Genomic DNA, 26,292 nt, shown 5'->3' on the forward strand with positions numbered 1-26,292 from the left:
AGCCGCCACGTCTTGCCTGGCCGATGGTGGTTGAATCAACCGGTTGCCTGCCTTCTCCTTTGAAACAGCCGCAACACCCATATGATGATGGGTCCGGGTCATCCACCCGGCGCAAGTCATTTTGTCTGGCATTTGGCCTATGTGATCCTATATCCTCGTCAAGCATTACTACAATATTATTGTAAGTGATTTGGCCGTTTCATTCCAGAGTACACATTTGATATTCTTAACAGATAGGTCATCACATATGCAAACATTGAGTAGTAGAAACATACATTAAGATTGGTTAAGGTTTCTCCAATGGCTTATTTTCTGACGATCCATGATAGATGTAAATGATATAGAACATTCATTTGTTGACCATGCTATAGTATCAGATCTTCTACCTTTTTGAATTTTAAGAAAAACCCAGGAAAAGTAAGGCTAGCTATTAGTTTTTTTTGCAAGGAGAACCCCAAATTATATTGAAAATAAATACTAGTACAATGCCACCCTAGAAAAATAAGAAATTACAAATAGCACCACGGGGAACCAATCTAGCCACACCACCAACGCGGAATGAGGGCGCACCACCGCTCCCTGCCAGCGAAACCCTTGGTTGTGCGCACAGATTAAAGACAATGAGAAGTCATCCTCAGTCCAGGAGGGCCAACATGCCAAAGATAGGTCAGATTGGAACTGCGTCGCTACTTGCGTCGGGTTGTTGAAGGACGACGATGAAAGCGCCACCACTGACGAGAACCTACAAATCCAGAGTCACCACGCTCCTACAAAAGCTCCATGCCCCCATGTCGACACCAAAGCACGTGTTATCACAATGGCGGGGTCAGGGCATAAAATCCGCCTCAAATTCGGCATCATCATAGCACTAGTCTCGATTGGTTAGCCTGCTACCAGATCTACCAACAACCGCCTCACAACGACCCACCAGAATCGAATCTGAAGAAAATTTATTCCACGCCACCACCACCATAACCATCAAGATAACAACGGTGGAAGGACGACAAGCACACATTGCCATAAACTCCGAGGCGCCACCATGAAGGTCGCCGCCGGTGTGGAAATAGAGTTGAGGCAGATTTATTTGCCCGGACGCAGCCCCCACCACCCCAACGACACATCACGGCAGACAAACCATAACCCTACCTACTATGCCAGAACGGAGGAATGAGATCCCCCTCCCAATAAATCGTACAAGAATAACGAGAAAGAAACCAACGCAAAAATAATCCCCACAAAAATATATATTCTCTGCGTAATCCAGATGTTGCAGATCCGACTTCCATATCAGCACTTTGAGAAATACCGATCCTGATCATAATGCTCCATGTACAATTATTTTTCTAAAAGAATCTCGAGCATGACCCTGCCACATGTTCTTAAGTGATATTATGTAATGAACATCATGGGCAAAAAAGTATGCACTTGATCATGCAATCCTAATCAATAAATGTACCCATTGGCTTACCACATCTAGCTTTTGCGAATGCTGAAGAGGGAGACGCGGTCAGGTGTAAGTTACATCGAGAACGACAATGAGCAGAACATCACCTTCTCCAATCGGCGAAATGGTTGGTTCAAATTCTCAATGTAACTTACACCCACCGCCTCTCCCTCCTCGGTATTCTCAAATGGACAATTGAAGGACTCAGTACTACAAGTGTCAAGCTTTAGACACACAAAGCTAGATTTTACTAGTGTTGTTGGCTGAATATAGGTCACTTGGAGGTATGAGGAGAGGAACTCTCCTTATATATAGAAAGAAAATGGTTGTAACCCGAAACTTTGAGTTCATCCTTATCCATTTATTCACATTAAGTACGATCCAAAATAACATTGGTTCCTATTTGATTCGATTAAAAACCTCCAAGTATCAATGAGCGCTAGGATATGAGCAAGAACCGCGCAAAACAAGGGCTATGGCCCCACAAGGGACCTGTGTGCTGGGATGTGCCACCATGCCTCATGGGCCCCATATTGCACCGTAGGCGTTGCCCTTCAGTCGCATCACTTATATGTTCAAAGTATTTATACCATGTGTTACATGGTGCCGCTTGAGTCGCAATGTCACATTGGACCAATGATGATTGAATTAGCCACCTACTGCCTTCTCCCTTAAAACTCACAACAGCCGTTTGGGAGGTGGGTCTGAGTCATCCGTCAGGCCACGGTTGTTGGGCCGACGACATGTGTGACCTTAATCGGGTGACACATCATCGTCAAACATTGCGACAATTTTTTTGTAAGTGACTTTGATAGTTTCGTTGCCAAAGCACACGTTTGATGTTGCGAACAAATGAAGCATCACATATGTAATGAATGGAGGACCATATGAAGACATAAGAGGGGTTTTCACCTTGGGCCTTAGCGTGGCAGGTCACACATGCACTAGCCCGAGCGGGTTGGTTGAATCGAACCTTTAGTATTTTTACATTATGAACTTGGAGAAGGTCCTAAAATCCAAACTTGGAAAAACATGGTTTAAAAAAACATAGTTTCAAAAACACAAATTTGCGCTTCAAAACAAATAGTATCATGAACTGTCCCAAGCAGCAATCATATTTTAACGACAAGAGATTAGATGCACGCCATCACTATACTCTAGTACAACTAATACTAGTGGTTTGGCCTTAGCGCTCTTCTTCCGTCAAGTCGTCTTTCTGCCAGATGTCGACCTCTTGGATCTGGTCGTTGACAAGTTTCGGTCTTCCCCATCGGAAAGGCTCCGGTCGTGTGCGCTCATATTATCAGCCAACACAGCCTCGAGAGGGCGCGCGCGTGAAGCTTCACTTTCTTATTGGTGTAATGGGACATGTCTAAGTCAAGATTCTCAGGCATTGATAGATGTGGATAAAGTCATGGCGGCTGCGATTGGAGGTTTTGAAGCTTTGGTGGAAGGGTGTTTTGAATGCGATGAAGAATGTGTGCCAGGTGTTTGCTGACTTGCAATAGCGGCCTCAACAAGCGGGATGGAAGCACTAGAGGACTACATTTTTGGTGGTTCTCCTCGAGTACCGAGTCTTGATTCCCATGATGAAAACCCAAGGTCTGGCATTTATTGGTTGTACCTGACAATGACCTTGTTGAAGGCATTATTTTTTGGGTGAACTCAGACTTTCTTCAGAGTGAAAACCTAAGATCTTCAATCGGGCAACGACAACGCTTGTGCATTGTTTCCTTCTTGGAGGTGTTGCTTTTGGAGAACCTCTTTTGTAATCTGGGTGTTGTCTTCGGCGGTGGTTAGAGTGTTGTTGATGCTAGTGATTGATCACCGTGGCGGGGTCTTGTTGGTTGTGTGTATCCTTCTATTCTTTCTTTTTTCTTGTTTGCTTATGTGTATCCTTGATGTCCTTGGACATCTTGGTGATACAGTGACTGAGTGTAATTGGTATTTGCGCGATATTAACATATTCCCTTTGTTGAAAAAGTAAAAGAACTTTCACTTGGTAAGACAATCGAGCAAAACTAGATTAATTTATCGAAAATGATTCAAATCACTGAGAACGACGCGTATGTCCACCGGCTCCGTGCCCGTCGGATTAGATTTTAATCAAATGGCTCACGCGCAACTTTTTTACCTAGACTAGATTTTGCAAGTGAGCCATTGTTGCAATCTCCCTCACTGCAACAAGTGATGTGCTGCGGGATCTGAATCTGGATTCCCTGGTGAGCAGTCGCATCCCGTGCTCTCCCGAGCTCCCGGACAAGCTGACACCTCCATGCGCTGCTCCGACTGTCACCACCGCTGCTCGACGCCGACAACACGCCGAATAGGTCACCGGAAAGCATGCAGACAAAGTCGCCTCTCCCCATGTCCCTGTGTCCGCTCGCAACCAGTGGCCATGGCCACTCGAGCACGCAAGCCGGAGCGGATTCACCTAGTTATCCCGCTCTAGCCCCATGTTGCATCGCCTCCACCACGATCATCATCGCATACGCAACACCCCTCCTCACTTCCCCAACTAGACCGAGCTCCTGCTCAAGGCCATGACTGCAAGCAATGCAACACGGTGATTTTCTACAACAAGACATCTGTTGCAAAAAGCTTTGCAACAAGAGCTTTACTGCAAAAAAAATCTGCAACATAACCTTTGTTTCAAATGTTTCTGCAATGAGACTTGTGCTGCAAAAGGATTCTCCCAACAGGACTTCTATTGCAAAAGTGACGACGACGCTTGGCTAGGAAATTGCGTCAGATCGGACGGCTCTTAAAAAAGATCCGCCGGCCGACGTGTAGCCCGGCCTTTAATTTATTGATTACTATTCCCGATGGTACTTTGTGTAGTCAACTGTTGTTTTTTTTAATCTCAAATGTATTTGTGTCATTGCGGAAAAAAATTCATTAGAAATACTCAAATGACTGTTACTCTTAAAATTTACTCCCTCCGTAAAGTAATATAAGACGTATTAAAATAAATTCAAATTGTATCTGAACTCAAATGACTATTACTCTTAAAACTCAAATTGAATTTGAACTCAATTGTATTCGTGTCATTTCAGAAGAAAAAAAAATGTTCATTAGAAAAAAATAAATGACCGTTACTCTTAAAATTTACTCTCTGTGTAAAGTAATATAATATGTATTAAAATAAATTCAAATTGTATTTGAACCCAGATGACTATTACTGTTAAATAAACTCAAATTGAATTAGAACTCAATGGTTTATGCAAAAAATTAGTATACTCAAATGATTTAGCATAAAATCAAATTTGAACTAAAACCACGACACTTATTTTGGATCGGAGGGAGTACTATTTATGGAAGGATTTAGTGAAAATTATTCAAAGCCAAAGTTGTTTCAAAATTGGGACTGTTCCTTTTTTTTTAGAACAGCACTAGCGTTCTTTGCAAACCAGAGTGTAGCGCGCGGCCCAGATCAACCGAAGCCAGCCAGCCCACTCGACGGCATTCTCCTCCGGCAAGCTCCGCGCGGAACCCTAGCTAGCCCCGCCGGCCGCCGCCGCCCCTCTCCCGTCCACACTCCACCCGCCGGGCTCGCCTCCTCCACCTCGCGACACCGGCAGCCATGGCGCAGAGGGCGGCGGGCGCGCTTCTCCGGCGGTCCCTCGGGCTCGCGCCGCCGGCGGCCCCGAGGGCGCTGAGCACCAGCGCCGCGGCGCCGGCCGCGGCGGCGGAGGGAGAGGCCGCGGCTGCCAAGGCGAAGAGGAGCAAGAAGAAGAACCTGTTCGACGTGGTGCAGTTCCTGCCGGACTGGGGCGTCGGCTACAAGGTCGCCAAGACCACCTGGCGCGACGTCTCCTACCAGATCACCAAGATCAACCTCTACAAGGTCAGCATCCTTCTCGCTCATCCACACGAAATTAATCTCTTGTATCCATCTCCATAACTTTGTTGTGGTTCGTTGATCTGTGTAGGATGGCCGCCACGGGAAGGCGTGGGGGATTCGGCACAAGGCCGGTGAGTCTCTGCTCTCCCCTGCTTAATGTTGCCCCCCTGATTGATTTGTAAGGCAATGCGGAAATTGAAGATCGATGTCGCTGTGCTGTTCTTGAATGAATGATGCCCGTTAATTGGTAGTTTGGTCGAGTGTTAAGAGATTCGACAAGGTCGCAGGGTGGAATGGTAGTTTGGCCCCTGGATGGAAAACTACTTATGCTGCGCGTCAATATGTGCAGTTGTGTGCACTAGTATCTGATTCTGGTTGTTTGCAGCTTGTCTTCGTCGATTTAATTTGGTTATGCTTGATCATTCTGATTCCGGATGACATTGTTACAGTGGTTTGTAGTTGTTGTCTTGATTAGTTAGTTTGATATTTATGCAGTGGAGTGAGTTTAGGGCTTTAGGTAAGGTAACAATATATTTCCTTGCTCAAATACTTGATGTGGATATGCAATGTGACTGACAATTCCTAGCTGTGCATACTGTAGACTGTAGTGTATGGTACATTTCCTGGGGCATCGTAATGCCTTACCAAGTAGCAATTGTATGAAGATACTCGACGACACAAAAGCTAGCATGAATGCCAGTTTAATCAGGTCTTAATGGATCCATGACTTACAATCGACAATTTTCAACATCGCAAACAAATCATTCCTGACGAGTAACTAACTACTACCGTGTTAATGTTACAGGGATGATATGATTCCTCCACTAGCCTAGATGTTATATAAATTCTGATTAATATGGAACTTCATGTCGTATGTGCCTCTCTTTCATTAACATGGAAGATTCTACACCGACTTCTTCTTTGAATTAGACAGGCAGTTGATATGGCCTCCAAAAGGAAGAAAAAAAGTTTGCTCCGTCTCATGTTCAGTGCCGTGCCAAATATTCAGTTGTTTGCTGCCCCAGTTACCCCAAGCTATTCTCTTTTCCTTTTCATATATGTCAAGATCAGATAGATAGAAGGTGTTATTAACTGCCCTTTGATCATGTTTCCATGTTGCTGTTTGCACATGTAGAAACCTGCCACGGCGTTAGGCTTACTGGGTCAGAAGGCATACCCATGTTCCCAAACCATGTAGAAACCTGCCAGGCTGCCACACACACAGACACTTAGCATAGCTGAATAAGTAACCGATGTCAGGATTATTTTCACCAGGTGAGGGATTCCTCACTTTAGCTGATCTATGTTTCTCTTGCAGGTGTGCAAGTTGCTGACGCTCCGATAAAACTCAGCGGAGTGAACAAGCGTGGTTGGAAGTACATAAAGGCATCGCAGAAGACGGTGCAGGATATCCCCGCAGCTGAGACGCCAGCCGCTGCCACTGCCACTGCCACTGCCACTGCTTAATTCGTTACAGGCTAGAGCATTTAGAAGGTGGCAAAACTTGTTCCTGTAGAAGCGTAGCGTTGAACTGTTGAGACGATTGGTTGATCTGCCATCTCCACTCTTTCATAGGTTCTCATGCTTTCCAGGGTTTTAGGCATAGTTGAAAGGGTTTTCATGTGACCCCGGATTGCCACGTCGGCCATGCTTTGTCGTCGAAGCTAAAGATGATGTAGCCGTCAAAAACATTTGTTTTGCATTTTTACGTTTTTGCAATGCCTCGTTTCCATCAGAAGGAACAAGTGCGTCGCCTCGACATTAGTTTGGTTGGGTGGATCATGTAATAAAAGTTTATTCTTGCTCTGTATTTTTTATGAACAAGGATTCTTGCTCTGTTAAGACTCTGGGACAGGGTAGCAGTTAACATACTGCATCTGTTTCTTCATGCACTTTAGAGTGACGATTACCTGAAGTGATCCACAAATTTAGCTCAGTAGCCCAAGCGAATGCAACTGTGCATTGTTAGCCACTTTGGAGCTCCCAAACTCATCCGAAACAAAAATAACATCCCTTCCTACAAAACCAAGCAATGAGAAGAGTGGTCAGAAGAACGAAACCAATCTTTTACGGAAAAACATAAAAGTGCTAGTAATAAGATGAAAAAGAATCATTTCAGTGCAGTGTTGTTAGATGAAAGTGCCACATCAAAGTTCAACAGACAAGCTATTCCTATTCTACATGGATAGAAAACTATCTAATTACTCCCTCCGTTTCTAAATATTTGTCTTTCTAGAGATTCCAACAAGTAATTACATACGGAGCAAAATGAGTGAATCTACACTCTAAAATATGTCTATATACATCCGTATGTGGTAGTCCATTTGAAATCTCCAAAAAGACAAATATTTAGGAATGGAGGGAGTACATCCTAAGATACAACATCTACCAATACCTTTTTTTTCCGGCAAAACATCTACCAATACCCACACAGTGCAACTATGCAATTTCAAAATATTTCATATAACTCGTAGTTTGCAGCACATATTTTTCAATGGAGTAATATCTTTGGAATGTTATAAAAAGCACTACAAGTATTGATTCTATCTGGAACTAATAAGCTGCAGGCTATATGGCTTTTACTCCCTCCGTTCTTGAAAGAGTATACTTCCAACTTTGTTGGAGGGTCAAACTATCTCAAAGTTTGACTGTGCAAAAATATATCAATGCTTATGAAACTAAATAGGTATATAACGAAAATATATTTTATCATGAATCTAATGGTACTAATTTGATGACATAAATGTTGGTTTATTATTGTATAAATACGGTCAAACATAAAAAAGTTTGACTTTTCAACAAAGTTGGAAGTACACTCTTTCAAAGACGGAGGGAGTAGGCATGCATGAACTGGTACCTACACATTTTTCTTATGTTAAACTAATTAGTTAGTGATAATAAAACAACACTTAAGTAACCATGCGGCTGGATCTCATTGTCATGGCCGCCATTGAGACCTAGGATCAGGCCACCCCTCAAACCTAGATTTTGTCCAGCGTTTTGTTGCCGCCATGGCCTAGGGTTGAATCAGCTGCCACACTATCTTATTTTACGCCACGAAGGAGGTAGGGGCAAATATGTTCTTTTCCCCAGAGTTCCTATTTTGATGTACTTATAGTTCTTGTAATTTTGTAAGTTCATTATTTCTGAACACCACACATCGGAGAGGGAGAGGTGTATTGCACCGACATCATTTGGGGGTGTCGGGAATTGACCGTATCCAACTGTCACTCCCTCTGTCCCAAAAATAAGGCCTATTAAATTTTGTCTAAAGTCAAACAGTGCAAAGCTTAACCAAGTTTGTAACAAAAACTATCAGGAAGTACGATTCCAAATTAACATAATCAAATACACAACAAAATATGTTTTCATATTATATCTCTTTAGTATTGTAGTTGTCGATGGTTTCTCGCAAACATGGTCAAACTATACACCATTCGACTCCGGACAAAATTTGAAGGTCTTCCTTTTGAAGACGGGGACTTCCCTCTTGTCATCGATAAGGTTAGGCCGGCTTCGGTACGGGAGTGCCGACGGAGGCATGTCGACGGCTAACCCTGACGGTGATATGGATCGTTTTGCGATCCAGGGACCTTGATGTAAATTTTATTATGATGCGGTATTACAATCCATGTCTTATTGGAAAAATAGGAACAACTATCTCCTTGAGGGAGCCTTGAACAGTTTTCACCCTGCCTCTTCTCTTGGGAGACAGGCGTCGACCAATTCCCATCCCTGATCTTGGCCAGCGAGGGCGCTAAGGTTAGGGTTTGTCTGCTCGTGGTGGTGGGAGTGGCGTACGGACGAATAAATCTGCCTCAACTCTATTCCCACACTGGTGATGACCTTCACGGCGGCGCCTCTGAGTTGATGGCAATGTGTGCTCGTCGTCCTTCCACCGTTTCTGTCTTTGACGGTTTATGGTGATGGCGGCATGGAATAAATTTGCGCGGATTCGATTCCGGTGGGTCGCTGTGAGGTGGTCGTCGACGGATCTGGTAGCAGGTTAACCAATCGAGGCTGGTGCGGCGGCAGTGCCGATCTCGAGGTGGATTTTATGCCCTGGCCCCGCCGTCGTGACGACGCGCGCTCCGGCGTCAACATGAGACCATGGAGCTTTTGTAGGAGCGCGGTGACTCCAGATTAGCAGGTTCTCGTCGGTGCTGGCGCTTCATCATCGTCGCTCAACAAGTTCGCGCAAGTGGCGGCGCAGTTCCAATCCGGCTTATCTTCGGCGTGCTGGTCCTCAGGCAGTGGTCGAGTTATGTTAGGGCCGGGGGGGGGGGGGGGGGCGTTGCCCCCAGCCCCGGATCATTTTCTAAAGATATTTTTTTAGGAAGGCTTAGATTAGATTTTTTTAACATTTGGCTCTCCAAAATATTGATGATTTGCGTTTTGCCCTCGAGTGATTTTTGGCTAGCTCCGCCACTGTCTCTCTGGGAGTGAGGATGGTGACTTCTCATCGTCTTTAATCCGTGCGCACAACCAAGGGTTTCGCCGGCTCCAGCAGGAAGCGGCGGCGACGCGCCCTCATCCCCCGTTGGTGATGTGGCTAGAGTGGTTCCTCAAGGTGCTATTTGTATTTTCATTTTATTTTTCTGCAGTTGCGCTGTACCAATTTAATCTGGAGTTATTCTCGCAAAAAATGCCTTATTGGAAAAGTATAACAGGGAAACAAGAGAAAAAAAAAGTGATGCTGCGTGTGGCTGCCAAGAAAACAGTGAGAAACCCTAAAAAAAAAAGAGAAGAGAAGAAAACAGTGAGAAATCGAGCGGACATCAGATACGCCGGGCCGCTGGCACGTCGCGCAAGGCTGACGGTAACGGCACGTCGCACGAGGCAAAAAGAAATCGAAATTTCGCAGGGCCCAGGGCGTCGCTTGCCGACGGTCGTCCGCTGGATAAGCCTCCCGGGAAACACAACTTGAGAGAAAAAAAAACTACAACAGACATCGAGCGGACGCCACGCGTGCCGGCACGTCGCGCAGGGCAGGCTAACGGTAACGGTGACGGCGCGGTAGCGGCCAGACGGCGACGACCGTCGTTGACTGGACCCGCGAAGGTTCCAGCGGCGGTAGGCCAGCTCGGCTCCCTCCGTCCCGGGTCGGCTCGGCTCACGCCGCGCCAGCCAAAACCCCGCGGCTCCGCACCCGCGGAGACCATCGATCCATTCGGTCTCTCTCTGCCTGCCCGCTCGCCCCACGCCTCCCCTCGCCGCCGCCGCCGCCGCCCGCAGCTAGGGTTCCGGCCGCCGCGGATCCGCCCGCCCGCCCCCACGCCCCGCGGCAGATCGGCCCCCCCGCTCCCCCGGCGCCGAGGTCTCCGCCCCGCCGCGGCAGGTATGCTGCCCCCCCTCCTCGCCCCCCCGCGAGGGTCTAGATCTGCGGGATCCGGGGAGCGATCCGCCGGGATCCGCGGAGGGGGCCGTCGCTCCGGCCGGATTTCGTCTGCCCCCGGCTTCCGCGAGCTGGTTTCGCTGCGTAGCCTCTGCGTACGGGACGATTTGTGTTCTTCCCCGTGACCGGCGTAGCTAGGCCTTGTGCTTCCGTTGCCGTACAGTTCAGCTCCGGCTAGTGCTCAAGTAGCACGGTGGAAGAACTCACTGTAGAGCCCAGTGGGCCACGTTCGTCTACTTGGTCTGCAAGGATCACAGACAGAAACCGTTACTAGGAACAATCTGGGTTTTCCTAAATGCTTTAGGTCAGATTAGCTATCATGGGTCACTACTGATTTGCTGGTTAGCTTAGCGCGTCATTAAGTGTTTATCATAATTTTGTGGAGCAGCAGTAGAAGCCAACGCTAGTTCATCTAGGATTGGAGACGAGTATTTACGGTTATTGTTTGCAGGCGTGTTGCACATTGTTCATCGTCACATGGTGCCACCATTGTATTGTTTAGCTTTATGTGAAGATCTCTTGGTAAGGCCAGTCTTGCCTTGCCAAATGAGTCGACCACAGTTTCCCTTTTCATTAGCGCCCTCTCTATCTGCTTGTAGTATCTCAATTCGGTTGTTGAAATGTGAACCTCTGCCTTGTGTGCTTTTGATAGCAGAAGCTTGTGTAGTAAGCATAGTGATCTCCAGACGCAATTGCAATGCTAGGTAATCATTTTGGTAGCTTATATGCATGTTAAGGTATGATGGCCGGCATCTAGTCAATCTACAATAATAAGTAAATAATAACACTATTTGGGTTTGGGATCTATGCACCTGTGTGTTTTATATTTGCCTCCGCTTTTACGCTCCCAAGTTTCTTATCATGCTTATATGTAGCAGTAATGCTGAGCTTCTTATGTTGTGCATACAGGCATGATGAGTCGCCAACAGCAGCATGCACCTCTTAGGACTTCTGCCAACGGAGCCCCCCACCGGAAGCTTGATAGGGAGGGTAGTGGAAGGCATGATAGTAAATCACACCTGATGAGATCTTCATCTGGTGGTTTTACCAGTGCAGGTGAATATCTCATCTCTTTTTATGCGGTATTACTGTGAAAGCACTGCTGTTGATAAGGTTCTTTCTGGGTTTAGAAAATGGAGGCAAACTTGGGCATGCAAACCCTTCACGGGATCGACTAGTCTATGTTATGACACAAATTATTGGGCATCATGTGGATGTGCATGTCAAAAATGGATCTGTTATCTCTGGAATCTTCCACGCAACAAACACCGATAAAGACTTCGGTACCACCTCTCTCTCTTTTCCCCTTGATCTATCTTTATGCTTTGTTTAAACCTTTTTTAGCACTTATTTACTTATCACTTGGTGACATTTCCCTTAGATTGTATTTTCCTTGCAATCTGCATGTACTTAGAATCAAACCCTGTTGCAGGAATTATCTTAAAAATGGCACAGCCGATAAAGGATACTTCTGTGGGAGGACAAATTAATACCTCTGATGTTGTAAGAAAGCCGGAGACTATGATAATACCAGCACGGGAGCTTGTTCAAGTTTTTGCCAAGGTTTGTTCTCCTAGCAAACAAACAAACAACAATTCACTTGACCGTGGTTATAATTCTTAGCTGACTTCATTGTTGGTTTATATGGGCACCATGGATGTTACTTTGGACTTGAATTGCATCTTCCATGAATCGTTGCCCTATTATTTTGCATTCTTGTGTAATGTCTATCTCTTGATAAATTACTAGGACGTAACACTAGGCGGTGATGAACTGCCAAAAGGTCCTGTCCATGACAAAAGGAAAGACTTGATGATAGATTCTGCCATCTCTCGTTCTCATTTCCCTGAAGAGAGGGAGCTTGAACGCTGGGCACCAGATGAAGGGGATTCAGACTGCATTGAATTGGAAAAATTTGACAGAAAGGGACATAGGTAATGAAAAGCTAAGTGAAGGCTTATCTTGATGTTTGTTAGTAATATTCAATCTTCTCATTGTGATTCATTCAAATGGTTATGGAAGTGGTAATTAATTTACTTGAGATACCTGGAATTGTTTATTGCGAGTAGTCATTGCATGTATATCTTCCTTGTTCATCCTTTTCATGTTGATGTGATGTATATTTTGGTTTTGTAAAAATGATGACAAATATTCTTTATTAAAAAAAAACGCCTTGCCAAGCTATGAAAAATATTCACGTGCTATGTCAGTATATTGCTTTGCCTGCCGATAGTTAGGCATTTTTTTGTTTAGGTTAATGCTCTACCAAAGTTCTTGCATAAACTTACTGTTTTAGATGGAAATCTCTCTGTCAACCGTGGTCACATCATTAGTACTTATTAGAAACAATGAACTAAGCAAAAGAACAAGTTTATGCAGAAATTGTTTTCTATTGCTAAACCTGTTGGCATGATTTTTTTGGTTACATTTCTTGAACATACCTTTATGGAAATGGTGCTTCTTTATTATCATGAGTTCATGACAGTGCTGGTGTTATACATGTTTTTCTTGTTATATCGATTTTGTCATCATGATGATTGATAGTCAGTATGTTTGTAGGAGCTGGGACCAGTTTGAGACAAATGCAGCTTTGTTTGGGGTAAAGAGTACTTTCAATGAAGATCTTTATACCACAAAGCTTGAGCGAGGTCCTCATATGAGAGAGCTTGAAAAGCATGCTTCAAGGATAGCACGAGAAATAGAGGGTGAAGATACAGAAGATCTTCATCTTGCCGAGGTAGGCTTCTCTGCACTTATGGCTACAAATGTTTATGGTGAACGTGCTTGTTAGTTTCACAATTTTTTCACTACTCCCACTTGTGGTGTGCTTGATGGACGGACGTCAAAGGAAGTGTTGACAGACTGCGTAAAAATAGTAACAGACAAACACATGCACAATAATTTAGACAAAATGTTTGAAATGCTGAGGTTACTTACGCAGGAAAGAGGTTTATACTTGGATGAAGATTTGGAGCATGATGAAGAGATCAAATATTCTGCAGTTCGGAGGGATACTGATACCACAATTAAACCCTTTACAAATGTCCCAAGCAGGCCAGTTAACATTGATACCAAGGATTTGCCAGTGTGTTCGTCCACAATGGTATGGAAATGAAACGACGTTACATATGCTGTATTTACACCATTTGGCATATATGCTGTATTTACACCATTTGGCATGATAATTGATCAGATGTATATGTTACTCCCTCCGTTCACAAGTAGAAGATGTTTTAACTTTTTTCTGAATCGAATGTATATAGACACGTTTTAGTTTGTTTGTTCACTCATTTCAGTCCGTATGTAGTCCATATTTGAAATATCCAAAACATCTTATATTTCTGAATGGAGGGAGTAGTGAAAATAGGAAAAAGATAATGTGGATTGTGGTCTTAAATTTGCATGAGTGTATCCACCAGTCAAGCATGATTTTGATTGAACTAAGTTGGCATGCCATCTCTAAATAGACATACTTTGGTCCTTTACGTACTCAACTACACTACTTATTATGGGAACAAAATGTCACTCACTCAACTACACTACTTTTGGGAACTAAATGTCCAAATCTCAGGTCCAAGGAGTTGACTGTAAGTTAAGGAGCTGTTATGCATTAGACCCATTTGATTCGAACACTATTACACCAATTTAAGTCTTAAGGAGCTGCATGGAATTTCCTTAGAAGAAGATATCTTACAGAATAGTATTTCCCCCCATAATGGATCAACTAATGCGTCTTCATGTGTTCTACTAAGTCATAGTTACAAGTATGGTTGTATGCCTTTGTCATTGTTTTAAGTGGTATAGGTTTGGTCTGTCTCATAATAAATATGCCACATCTGTTTCCTTGCTGCTAGGTTTATTGAATTTCTAATTTGTGAGAGGTTTTCATTATCTGGGATTTCCCAACTGCGGGCCGCTGTGTTCAAGAATTTAATGTTTAAGAAGTAGACCTTTTCATTTATTCAGCAGCACCTTTTTGTAAAATGATATATTTATGAAAGAATAAATATTCTAACACACTAATTTATGACCATTTCATTTAAATACCATCAAGTGTTTAATATCAGTTCGTATTTTTGACTTGTAGGATGACAAATCATCTTCCCATATATCTGGTGGTACTCATTTGTCTGCCACTGCTGAATACCAGTCAAACAAGCTTTTGCCTGCTGACGCCAACAGGTACAATATCTTTTGCATATGTGGCAAGTTAGCAATCCTCATGGTGGGCGTTTGCCTGGTTTGCTCATTGGTTGATTCATCATGGTCACATCTCCTTATATGTGGAAGACTTACTTGATCCCTAAGTAATACTGTCTCCAGTTTGAGGGATGCAATCTTAACCAATCCCATATGCCCAACTACCGGCCTCACACTCCTTAGCTGGATCACTAGGGATGTACTTTTCCTTTTCTCTAACTGTTAGTGTAGGTCACTCTTCAAACCGTGTAGGCTCCCTAGCCCAGCTGTCATATACTGAAATTTAGCCAAACTTGGTGTAACTCGTGGCTACCGATTTGGTGGCACATCGAATTTGATTCAACTCAACCTTGTGTGGCAGCTTGTGTCAGACTGAACACACTACTTCTGTGTACTGTTCCCGTGAAACTACTTTTATTTCTGTTTATGTGATTTGACCTATTTGGGATTTTGTCCTACTAAGTTTGAGCCTAGTTCTGTTTCTTACTCAAGCAAAAGGTTCTTCAAGTTTTTGTTTGGTAACCATATGATATGTCTTGGAATAAGCTGGTTTAGGATATACGCTAGCTATACTGCAAACTTATTTCAAGTGGAGGCTAAAGAAGCAGGCACTACCATGTTAGTGCTTTTATCCATCCTTGATATGGTACAGAAACACTGCTAGCAGCCTATCATCACTTCCTCTCTGATGCTTCCTTTGTCTACGACTTCCAGTTTTATCGTTTTTGACACTTCTCTTGTTAATCTTCAATCTACATCTTTTAAGGAGTTATTTACGTTCCCTTATCCCCAGGAACACTGCTAGCAGCCTATCATCATTGTCTCTCTGATGCTTCCTTTGTCTACGAGTTCCATTTTTTATTGTTTCTGACACCTTTTTAATTTTCAATATTCCTGCTCACTATTGCTAATGTGATGTTCGTTATCATGACTGTCGACATCATTAGCATGGACATTCTAGGATAGTGGACTTCAGTTCAAATATATTGATTTGTAATATAGTGATTGACACATTTACTATGAACCCTAGGTTGGATGGTAAGAGAAGTAAAGATAGTAGCTGTGACAAAGACAACAGGATCTTGCAACCTGAGAATACTGTAAGGCTCCCTTTTTGCCAATATAATTATTAAAGCACTGCTCGTACCTGAATCCAGTCATCTTTTGTTTATATAACTGTGCAAAGCTGTTCTTTTCGTGCCTGATTTTGGATTTTCCTGCTCATTTCAACAGTTACCTGAAGGGGGTAGGCCGCTGATTTCTGAAGGTGAGCAGTAAATTATGCCTTACTTGGAAGTTTAATAAATTCATTCTTTGCCTGTTTAAAATGTATTGTTGTCACATTGGTTTCATGTGTTAGCTGCTAGGTCTGGTTATTCTTGATTTTACGCATCTGGTGTGGTACTTTGGGCTCTTGTGAGATGTAGTTGAATGGGCCAAGAAAAATTCAAAACGTATTGTTCTGTTGTGTTGTATCGACCAGCAATAGATAGTGTCCTGTTAGTCAGTACATAAGTTTGATCCAGTCATTTTATGTAACAAGTAATACTACAATTTAAATGGGATCATTTCTTCACTAGAGCATGCCAGGTGGATTATACTTCTGGCAGCTGCAAATGTCGGAGCTTCTTTGATTGCATGCACATTTTGCGATGGAGGGAGGAGATTTAGATCCACTTTTTATTATTGTTGTTGATCTTTTCATTTTTTTATTGATAGTTCTATTTTATTTTTTCAACAGTGACATAATACCAATTACAACCCTTATTCCCTTTACCATGAAATCATAAACTCATTTTTTTTATGGAAAAAATTTGTGGCCTTATTAGTTTTAATTTCTTTCAGCTTCAACATTCTAAATTCCATGAATTGTTTTCAGCAGCAGAGTGTATGATACTTTTGTGATCTTCTGACAGATTTGGAAGGAGCACCTTCAAGGTCGCGTGCGTCTGAGCCTTCATCTTCTGGCCAAGGAAACAAGTCATCAGATGGTTTGGCACAAGATTCGACTCTACCCAGCAAACTTCCTTCTGCGCCTGAATATGTGAATTCTTCTCAAAGACCTGGCAGTTCTACACCATTAACATCTGAGCGTGTTGCTGCGAACTCAGCTGCGAGTGCTGCTCCAGGCTTATCACCAAGTTCTTCGATGGGATCTCTTAGCTCAGACAAATCAAGTTTGAACCCAAACGCTAAGGTCAGGATGTAATGTAGATATGTGTATCATATCTGGCCATGTTTTTTGCTTGGGTGTTTTGTTGGTCGCCTGTGCCAAGTGCACTGACTATTGGTTTTCCGTACCAGGAATTCAAATTGAACCCTAATGCTAAGAGTTTCACTCCCTTGACTTCTCCGAGGCCACATCACCCTCCAGCGCCTGATGCAACATACTATTATCCTAATAACATGGGGGCTACTGGACCTGGTTTGCCAGTTGGCATGGGGGTGAGTTTCTACTTTTGATAGTTGCCAAGTTACTTACTATTTTTGTAAAATGGTTGCAATATTTGAATTCAAATGGATGCATCTTCTACACCTATAAAAGCATGAAGGCCGGAGAACCAAAACCGTCTCGGCCATGCTGATCCGATGGTCTATATCACCCCAATGTTTAGCACCAAACTTGTTTAATGCTCTAGTTACTCACCACTGTCACTGGTTATAAACAAGTTTAGACTTAACACCATCCTATGAAATCTGACACACAATTAATATTCTGCCAAATATCAGCATTCAATTAATATTTTACCTAATATTCCCTCCGTCCGAAATTACTTGTTGCAGAAATGGATGTATCTAGACGTATTTTAGTTCTAGATACATCCATTTTTATCCATTTCTGCGACAAGTAATTCGGGACGGAGTGAGTATCAACGTGCAATTAATATCTTACCAAATATCAGCGTGCAATTTATATACCTAATATCAGTGTGCATTGTGATGCGATTACTGGAATCGTATAGTTGTCTCAGTTATGAACATATTTGTTGGTTTTTACCCCCAAAAAATTGTGAATGGTTGCAGTGAAAATTTCACAGGCTAATCAGCCAAACAGTTAATCTGGCACCAAAGCTTATCAGTAGATTTTATTGATAAGCTTTTCTTAATTGCCGTGGCCCTTCACTATTTTCCAAGGTCTCAAAATGCAGTACTCCATGCTTTCCAAGGCGCACATAGGCTCTAGGTGATGTGTGTGCTGGTTGTAGAAAAGAATATCTAGGTTATGTTTCCAAGTGTGCTTTCAGTTGAACCAATATGCAGTATACATTGTAAAATGACGCGATTACATTTTATCTATTAATTATGTGGCGGTTCTTGAACATTGTACAATCTATTTTGTGTCCCCTTGTAAAAAGGCTGTACGAACTGCTGGTGCATTGGCAGTGATTTTTACAACTTTTTCTTGTGCTAACTATGCCTGTAATTGCTGTACCTCACTATGGTAATTATATTGCAGTTCCCACAGGCGTATGGTGGCCAGCCTGTTGTTTACAATGCTCAGCCTGGATCTTCTCCCCAGGGTTACATGCATCCTTCTGGGCAACAGGTGAGGCAGCTTACGTGAAATGAACTTCACTATGCATTCTTCACTATGCTGGGTTCTCTTGGTTTATATAGTTATTACTTATGTTGATGTTACACAGTGGTGTTTATTAATTGCCTTTGTTTGGACCATGAGTTTGCCATTTCATGCTGTTATATAGTAGTCATTCATTTCCCCCTCAGGTCTAATGCCTGGATGCTGAATTACTGACTAATTGCATATAAGCTGATGCCCCGAGATTACTGATGCTCTTTGCTACCATCGTGCTAAGTAACTTTGTATTCTTATCTGCAGTATGGGCAGCAAATGATGATGGGACAGACCCGCCCTGTCTATTATTATGCACCTGTAAGCCTCTTTTGAAGTGAAATGTTGTACACCCCAGCTCTGTTAAGTTGGAGATGCAAACTGTCCGTTCTAATCCTGTCTTCTTAATCTGTTTTGCAGGAGATGCAGCAGCAGCAATACAGAGGAAGGAACTTCTAGGTAGATTGATTTTGTTACGCTGCAATGTGGAACTCCGCAGTGAAATCCCCATTGGCGGGATGCTAACCAGGCCGATGCGCCGCTAGGCGGGAAAAGAACTGGCGATGGCCTCTGACTTCAACCAAGTGTGTTTTGTCGCCAGGACGAAGATCACCGTTGTTCCTTCTGCGACAGTGTTCGAGTCTGAAGCGGGCTAACTCGGATTTATTGTTCTTATTTACACCATAGACGCGATGTTGTAAATTAAAAAAAAAGCAAGGCCATCTATTTCGTGTGCCCCTGGGATCATGATATTCTCGAGTGTGTGGGTGGGTCCTTTCCTTTTTGTAATACTTGGTGTTTGATGTCTACATCTTGCTGATTTATTTAAGACTTGTTTGGGAATCCGAAAACTGAAGAGTACCACTGGCTGTCAGATAATGTGCATTCTAGTACTATGTGAAATATTGCGTGAATTGGGGTTTCAAGAAATTGTGTGAATCATATTTGGAACGTCTTGTAATGTGGAAAATGTAGTTGCCTCCGGTCCAGTTTGGGGCTTCTTTCTAATACGCTAGTCAGAGATGTATGAAGTTAAATTTCTCAGAAGTGACAGTAATACTCTCTTTGTCCGGAATTACTTGTTGTAGAAATGGATGTATGATGTACTCTAGTTCTAGATACATACATTTATATCTATCTTCACGACAAGTAATTTGGGATGGAGGGAGTATAATAATCCCAGCGGTTGCAACAATTGTGCTTTCAGAATGTTTGATGGATGCTAGGTAAGAGTTAAGGATGGATATATGAAGGGCGGCTCATATTTTTAGTATTTATGTCGGACAAAAAATTCTGAAAGATTTATCCTAAATTCTAGTTAGAATGCTTTGCCATGCTGCATAGTTTTGAACTTCAAGATATGTTATATGTGGGAAAAACAAAAAAGGAAAAAATCTCATATGGATGTATGTAGATGCATTTTAGAGTGCAGATTCACTCATGTTGCTGCATGTCATCTCGTCACGGAGTTTTACATGCACGTTTGAGCGTCTTAGATTTCCAAAAAAAAAAATCCAGTTCTTCAACTCTTTGAATTTTAATCCTTATCTCCTTTCTACCAGCTTTCACATCTGAAGAGGTCGGCTCTTTTGCATGCTAAACCACAACCTGCAGGCTGTAGTTATAGCTTTTAGTTTTAACCTGGCTCCCATCCTACGTTGTCCTGCGGGCAGCAGGTTCTATGCCCTAAAGGCATCTCCAATGTTATCTCCTAAGGGATCAACTGACTGAAATTAATATTTAGGCCAGTCCACTTTTCTCATTAGCATAATTCTTTCCCGACCGTTCGATCAACCACGCTGGAAAGTCCCCCGTCGGATCAACACACACGTTCACACCTGCACAGGAGCTAGATGGCAGGGTGCTCCCCACATGCGACCGTCTCCTCCATAAGCGTGTCCTTTTTTTTCCTCGCGTGTTCTCTGTCCAAGGGCTTTCTCTTTCTGGCCGGTCGACACACATGCATAAATGCATACTCTCACTTTGAGCCTGGTCCTTTGATACGTGGGAATTCAAAAAAAAAAAAAACCCAGAAAAACCTTCAAGAATGTATCATTTTCAACATCAAATTTCCATCCAAAACTTGTCTCCATGCAAAATAGTACTCCAGTGCACACGCTAGCTAACTATAGTAGTATATTTTGTTGAACAGATCTTGGAAACTACACAAAAGTGTTGGAGTTAATAGATATATCATGTATGTGTGAGTTTTGATCGACCGATCCAATGAAACTTAATTGTGTTACGAGGTCTGCATATATGTACAAAGTTAGAGTTCAGTTAATCTTCGCATGAGCATGGTGAAAGGAGTAGGCATGCCTATAATGTGTGTAGTTTTCTATAGGAAGAAAAATTAAATAAAAGGTAAAACAAAATCAAATAATAAAATTTTCTAAGTAAGAATGAATTAGTGGCATTGGTATTATCCTTTAAGAAGAAGGAAAATAATAATACTAAATAATGACAAAATTTTTCTACTCCCCCAGTTCGTAAATTTAAGTCTTTTTAGAGATTCCAATATGAACTACATGCGGAGCAACATGAGTGAATCTACACTCTAAAATATGTGTATATACATCCTTATGTAGTCCCCAGGGAAATCTGTAAAAGGACTTATATTTAGAAACAGAGGGAGTAAGAATGAATGAATTACTGACATTGGTATTACGCTTTAAGAATAAAGAAAATGAAAAAATAAAACAAATAATAACAAAATTTACACACAATTTACAAAGAAACTACGCTTTCTTTAAACATGCAAAATAAGTATATTATAGTGGATTTTTTTTTACCAAAAAGGAGTTTCTAAGAAGGAATGAATTAGTATTGGCATTACCATTAAAGAAGAAGAAAATGAAATAAAACTAAGGAAAATAAAAATAAGAAGCTGTCTAAGAAAGAATAAATTTGTGGCATTGGTATTTCCCTTTAAGAACAAAGATAAATAAATAAAACAAGTAATGATAAAATTTACACAAAATTTACATAGAAACTATGTTTTTTAAATAATATGCAAGAATAAGCATACACTAGTAGAAGTTTTACAGAATAAGAAAGAATGAATTAGTGGCATTGGTATTACCCTTCAAGAAAAAAGGAAATGAAACAAAAACTTAAACAAATCAAAATAATAAAGTTTTCTAAGAAAGAATGAATTAGTGACATTGGCATTATCCTTTAAGAAGAAAGAAAATGAAATAAAAATAATGAAAATATTTGCACACAATTTACACAAAAAATGTGCTTTTCTATATTATGCAAGAATATATAATACTGGATTTTTCACGAACGAATTAGGGGCACTGGTATTACCCTTCAAGAGAAAAAGAACTTGCACACAGCTTTACATTGAAATTGTACCTTTTGTTATATGCGAAGAATAAGCATATAATATTGAATTTTCACACACTAGTATAATTTACACACGTACTCCTATTGTATAGTACTTGTGTGTATATATTCACACACACTCAACATCCCAAAAATATCAACATAGAAAAATAAAACCGAACGGAGAAGAAAACATAAACGAAAGAAAAACTAATACAAATAGAAATAAAATTGGCAATGAGTAACGGGTTTCAAGCCCAATAGAAATATCTTCAGCCCCGGAAGCCCTGAAAATTGACAAAAGGAAAAAAACAGCACAAATCTTGACAAAAGAATCAACGGTTAAAAAATTTACTTACCCAAGTTTAAATTTCAGGCAACTTACATAGTATTCTTCTAAGATGTGCACAATATAGCAAACAGAAACTACTGAGCCAGTCCTTAATGTTTTAGACTCCTAATTTTTTCCCGTAATTTTATTTCATATTATATTTTTCGTAAGAGAGTAAAGTAAAAAGAAAAAAATAGCAATATGTTTTTGGTCTTTTTTGGCTCTCATTACATGAAATACTTACAACTGCAAAAATCAAAACTGTACCCTGCAAGCCACACAAATAATGTAAAACAACTCAGCGCTGCTGGGAACTTGGAGAGATTAATTGCTATTAGTGCAACAACAAGCAGCTCCAGGTCCATCTCAGCGACGATTGCATGCCAGTGACGGGATCGTGTAAACAACTTTTTCCTCGGCCTTTTCCGACCATTATTTCAATATATCATAGTGCACTCTCAAACCCATATGTTAATGCTTACAACTTTTTTTTTGCGAGTGAGAATGCTTACCACAAAGGCACAATATCTATGCATACAACAATAGTGATTGCAATCTGACAAGTAGGTAATCAAGCATACATCCAACGGACACTGCAGTCTTATATAGCATGATCCCGATTAAACTTGTTTTTGCGCAAGTGCAGGGACAAGAATGAGATTTTCCTTGCGACCCATTGTGACGCCGAAGGACTCTGTCATATTGATTTTTACTGTTGCTGCAGGTAGATCCCAGTTGAAGTGGTACATGAGGTTTGCCAACATTATCTCAACAGTGGCCATTCCAAAGTTCATACCTGGGCACACCCTTCGCCCAGTGCCAAAAGGCAAATAATGAAAATTGCTTCCCTTGAAGTCATGAATCATGGTGCTTCCAACATTTTCCATGAAGCGCTCGGGCATGAACTCCTCTGCGCTCTCCCAGTAGGCAGGGTCCCTTGCTAGAGCCCATCCATTGATGATCACACGGGTACCAGATGGTATGGTGTATCCCTCTATGTCGCAGTCGGCCATGGAGAGGTGGGGCAGGAATAGCGGCACAGGACTGTGTAGCCGGAGAGTCTCTTTGATAACACCCTTCAGGTAGATCATGCCATTCAGATCCTCTTCTGTAACCATTTCCTTCCCCTCTGCTACGCTCCTCACCTCAGCTTGGAGCTTGGTCATCACCTCTGGATTTTGGATTAGCTCAGCCATTGCACAATCCAACACTATGAATGATGTGTCTGTCCCACCTATGAACATGTCCTGCGAAAATAGAGATCACCATATTTTACATGTCAGTATATTAGTTATGTTTAATTTATATGTATCTAAATATGCTGTTATTTAGTATGATATGCATACCACCAACACGGCCTTGACGTTTTCTCTCGTGAGGTTGTACTCTTGTTGAATGGATAGCAACACATCGATGAAATCTGTCTCTCTGTCTTGGTTGATTTCATGGTCCAACATCGTGTTCTTGGCGTGGTCGTTGATGATCTCATCAAGCAAGTCATCCCATTTCTTCTTTATTCTCTCCGCCCTAGCACACACCATCCTCCTTACCACGTCCAGCCTTGCCAACTTGGGGAAGTAGTCCTCCAGGTTGAACCCACCTATGAGCTTCGAGCTAGTCTCTACCAGCTCGCGGAACAACTCGTTTCGACCGCCGCCTCTGAAGGACTTGCCCGACACAGCATGGCAAACAATATCAGTGGTGAAGGAGCTAAGCAGCTTACTAAGGTCCACTGCAGTGCTCCTGGCGGCTGCCGCGCGGATCCTCGCCATAGCGTCTTGTACCTGTCGATCATTCAGCCATGGATGAGTGGATGATCAATAGGGATCAACGTATACCATGAATTGCAAATTTTCATACAGAAAAACAAAGTCAACGCTACTTGGAGCTCAGTAACCACTAACCACAACAAGGTTTGTTAGTAGTAGCCTCTCTAGTCGACAATATATCAACCGCGGAGTCAAACTTCTTCTCTATGTTTGACCATTAATATATTCAAAACTCGTTATTAGTTTGTCTTGAAAAAAAAGACTTTCATGATATAAAAAAATTCTGTCCATATTGATAGAAAAATCTTGTTCTTAGTGACATATTGCAGAAACTAGTACTCATAAACCAATTACCTCGTTTTCACGGGCGAGACGGTAGGAACCAACTTTCTTGGAACTGAGAAGATGTGTTGCTGTGATCTTTCTAATCTGGCGCCAGTAATCCCCATATGGGGAGAAGCCCATATCAGTTGGCCGTATGCATCTTCCTGATGCAGAGGCCGGGGAGTCCCCCCTTTTCCAAAAAAAGTTGATCCATAGTAGAGGATGTCAGTCATGGCGGACTGCACCCGGGACGCAAACACATGGTCGTGCGTGCGAAGAACTGCCATGGCTGCACGAGCGGATGACACAACGAGGCTGGGGATGGCGCCAAGGCGTAGAAGCATGACATCGGGGCCATGCTTCTCGGCGAGATTGCGGAGGGAAATGTGGGGCAGTGAGCCGACGAGGTGGAGGTGGCCGATGAGAGGGAGCTTGTTGGGAGGCGATGGGAGTCGGTCGAGCAGCTTGTCTGCTCTCCTTGTGGTTGTTGTGGATGTGGCAAACCGAACGATGAGGAGGAGGACAAGAGGGCATACGATGAACACAAGGACTTGGGGAGACGCATGCTCATGGGGGCTGTGAAGAACTTGAGCCATGGCTAACTAGCTTGTTTGATGTATTGAGCAAACTTTCTAGTGCGATGGCTTAGTGTTCTATTTTCCTAGTAATTTATAGCCCAGGTGCTACTACTATTTATAGTATTTCACTATTTCTTGAGAATTCCCAAAGTATCATTTCTGTTGTCCTCTGTGATGATTTCTCTAGTGGAAATCAGTTTGGAGTTTTTTTTAGCATAGTACAATCAAAGTCGTTCACATACACGAAGATGCACTCATTAATATACGCAAGCACCCCTACCCCTATGAGCATCTTCGAGAGATTGAGCTGACATAGCATTTTGAGATAGACGAAGTGTCACATAAGCATGTCGTAGTGGACGGGAATATCTTCTCCCACTGAACGGACATCGCCAAAAAGTATGAAATAGATCCAGAAAAATACGAGCACCAATGTCAAGTCTAAAACTTAAACTTTGGTGGGTTGGAGATACCACTGTCTTTCTAACCATTCAACCACGGTTGGTTCGTGAAATCGGTTTGGAGTTGATTCCCTCCTTGTGTGTTGCAGAGAAGTTCAATTTATATATTGCACATGCCACGTCACATCAGATGGTCTATCATTGATTGAATGCCTGGACGGAATCACAAAATATCGGATGCTTAACATACGTGTGGAGAAATCAAGTTTACAAAATAACCTAGTTAACCAAGTCTGTACTTTTGAGCTTCCTTCTTTCCATGTCTTAGGTGCCCCCAAAACAAATGAAGCCACAAGAAAGAGCCTATTAGCAATGAGCACGCACCTTTGTCCCTACAAGCTGATTAATTAGCTCACCAAGGCCGTCGTTATATTAAGAAACAATTCATAACATACTAGCTACTCCAAAACTAAAGCAAACCATAGACCTTTCGACACCGCATGCTCTACGAGGACAACCTTTGGCAGGGGAGGAGGCCATATTCTCAAACAATTTGATAAAATTTGATCGGTACCAGAAGAAGGCGTTAAGTTCCTATCAGCTACCTGCTAGCTCATCCAGGTGGCAAAGTTGGCCAGCTCCAAATTACAAGCTTCACTAGTAGGAAAAGGGGCTTTTACCCCGGTTCATAAGGGCCTTTAGTCCCGGTTCTGGAGCCGGGACTAAAGGGTCGTTACTAATGCCCTAGCCCTTTAGTCCCGGTTCTTACACGAACCGGAACTAAAGGCCGTCCACGTGGCCGGTGCGGGGAGCCCAGGCAGGAGGGCATTTGGTCCCGGTTGGTGCCACCAACCGGGACCAATAGGCATGGCCTTTTGTCCCGGTTGGTGTCACCAACCGGGACCAATAGGCATCCACGCGCCAGCAGCTGGCAGGAGCCGAGGTTTTTTTTTTGAAAGGGGGTGGTTTAGGGGTTTTGGGGGGTTAATTTAGGTGTTTCATATATTGTGTTAGCTAGCTAATTAATAGAGAGAAGTGTCCTCTCTTATCTCCGTGCTTGGTCGACGCTACGTACTATATACGTATGGAGAGGAGTAGACACGCT

General features: G+C 42.6%; 3 protein-coding genes across 3 annotated transcripts; 2 read left to right on the forward strand and 1 right to left on the reverse strand.

Moving 5' to 3' along the window:
* Positions 1-4,860: 4,860 nt before the first annotated feature.
* LOC109752276 (uncharacterized) lies at positions 4,861-7,098 on the forward strand. The gene is made up of 3 exons (XM_020311178.4): positions 4,861-5,291; positions 5,377-5,419; positions 6,607-7,098. Exons 1-3 carry the CDS (start codon positions 5,028-5,030, stop codon positions 6,753-6,755), a joined length of 456 nt encoding a protein of 151 aa, XP_020166767.1. The 5' UTR covers positions 4,861-5,027; the 3' UTR covers positions 6,756-7,098.
* Positions 7,099-10,404: 3,306 nt separating this feature from the next.
* Positions 10,405-19,305, forward strand: LOC109752289 (polyadenylate-binding protein-interacting protein 3). The gene is made up of 15 exons (XM_020311188.4): positions 10,405-10,626; positions 11,593-11,739; positions 11,814-11,966; positions 12,116-12,246; positions 12,433-12,617; positions 13,243-13,420; positions 13,625-13,786; positions 14,771-14,865; positions 15,914-15,983; positions 16,117-16,150; positions 16,800-17,080; positions 17,188-17,328; positions 18,341-18,430; positions 18,722-18,775; positions 18,875-19,305. The coding sequence occupies exons 2-15, from the start codon at positions 11,595-11,597 to the stop codon at positions 18,911-18,913; spliced, it is 1,758 nt and encodes a 585-aa protein (XP_020166777.1). The 5' UTR covers positions 10,405-10,626; positions 11,593-11,594; the 3' UTR covers positions 18,914-19,305.
* A 3,349-nt stretch (positions 19,306-22,654) lies between these two features.
* LOC109752396 (indole-2-monooxygenase-like) lies at positions 22,655-24,909 on the reverse strand. Its single transcript, XM_073500806.1, has 4 exons — positions 24,420-24,909; positions 24,239-24,360; positions 23,462-23,899; positions 22,655-23,362 (listed from the first exon to the last, which is right to left on the reverse strand). The coding sequence occupies exons 1-4, from the start codon at positions 24,802-24,804 to the stop codon at positions 22,736-22,738; spliced, it is 1,572 nt and encodes a 523-aa protein (XP_073356907.1). The 5' UTR covers positions 24,805-24,909; the 3' UTR covers positions 22,655-22,735.
* Positions 24,910-26,292: the final 1,383 nt, after the last annotated feature.

Source organism: Aegilops tauschii, chromosome 6, assembly GCF_002575655.3.
Source record: "Aegilops tauschii subsp. strangulata cultivar AL8/78 chromosome 6, Aet v6.0, whole genome shotgun sequence".
Lineage (NCBI taxonomy): Eukaryota > Viridiplantae > Streptophyta > Magnoliopsida > Poales > Poaceae > Aegilops > Aegilops tauschii.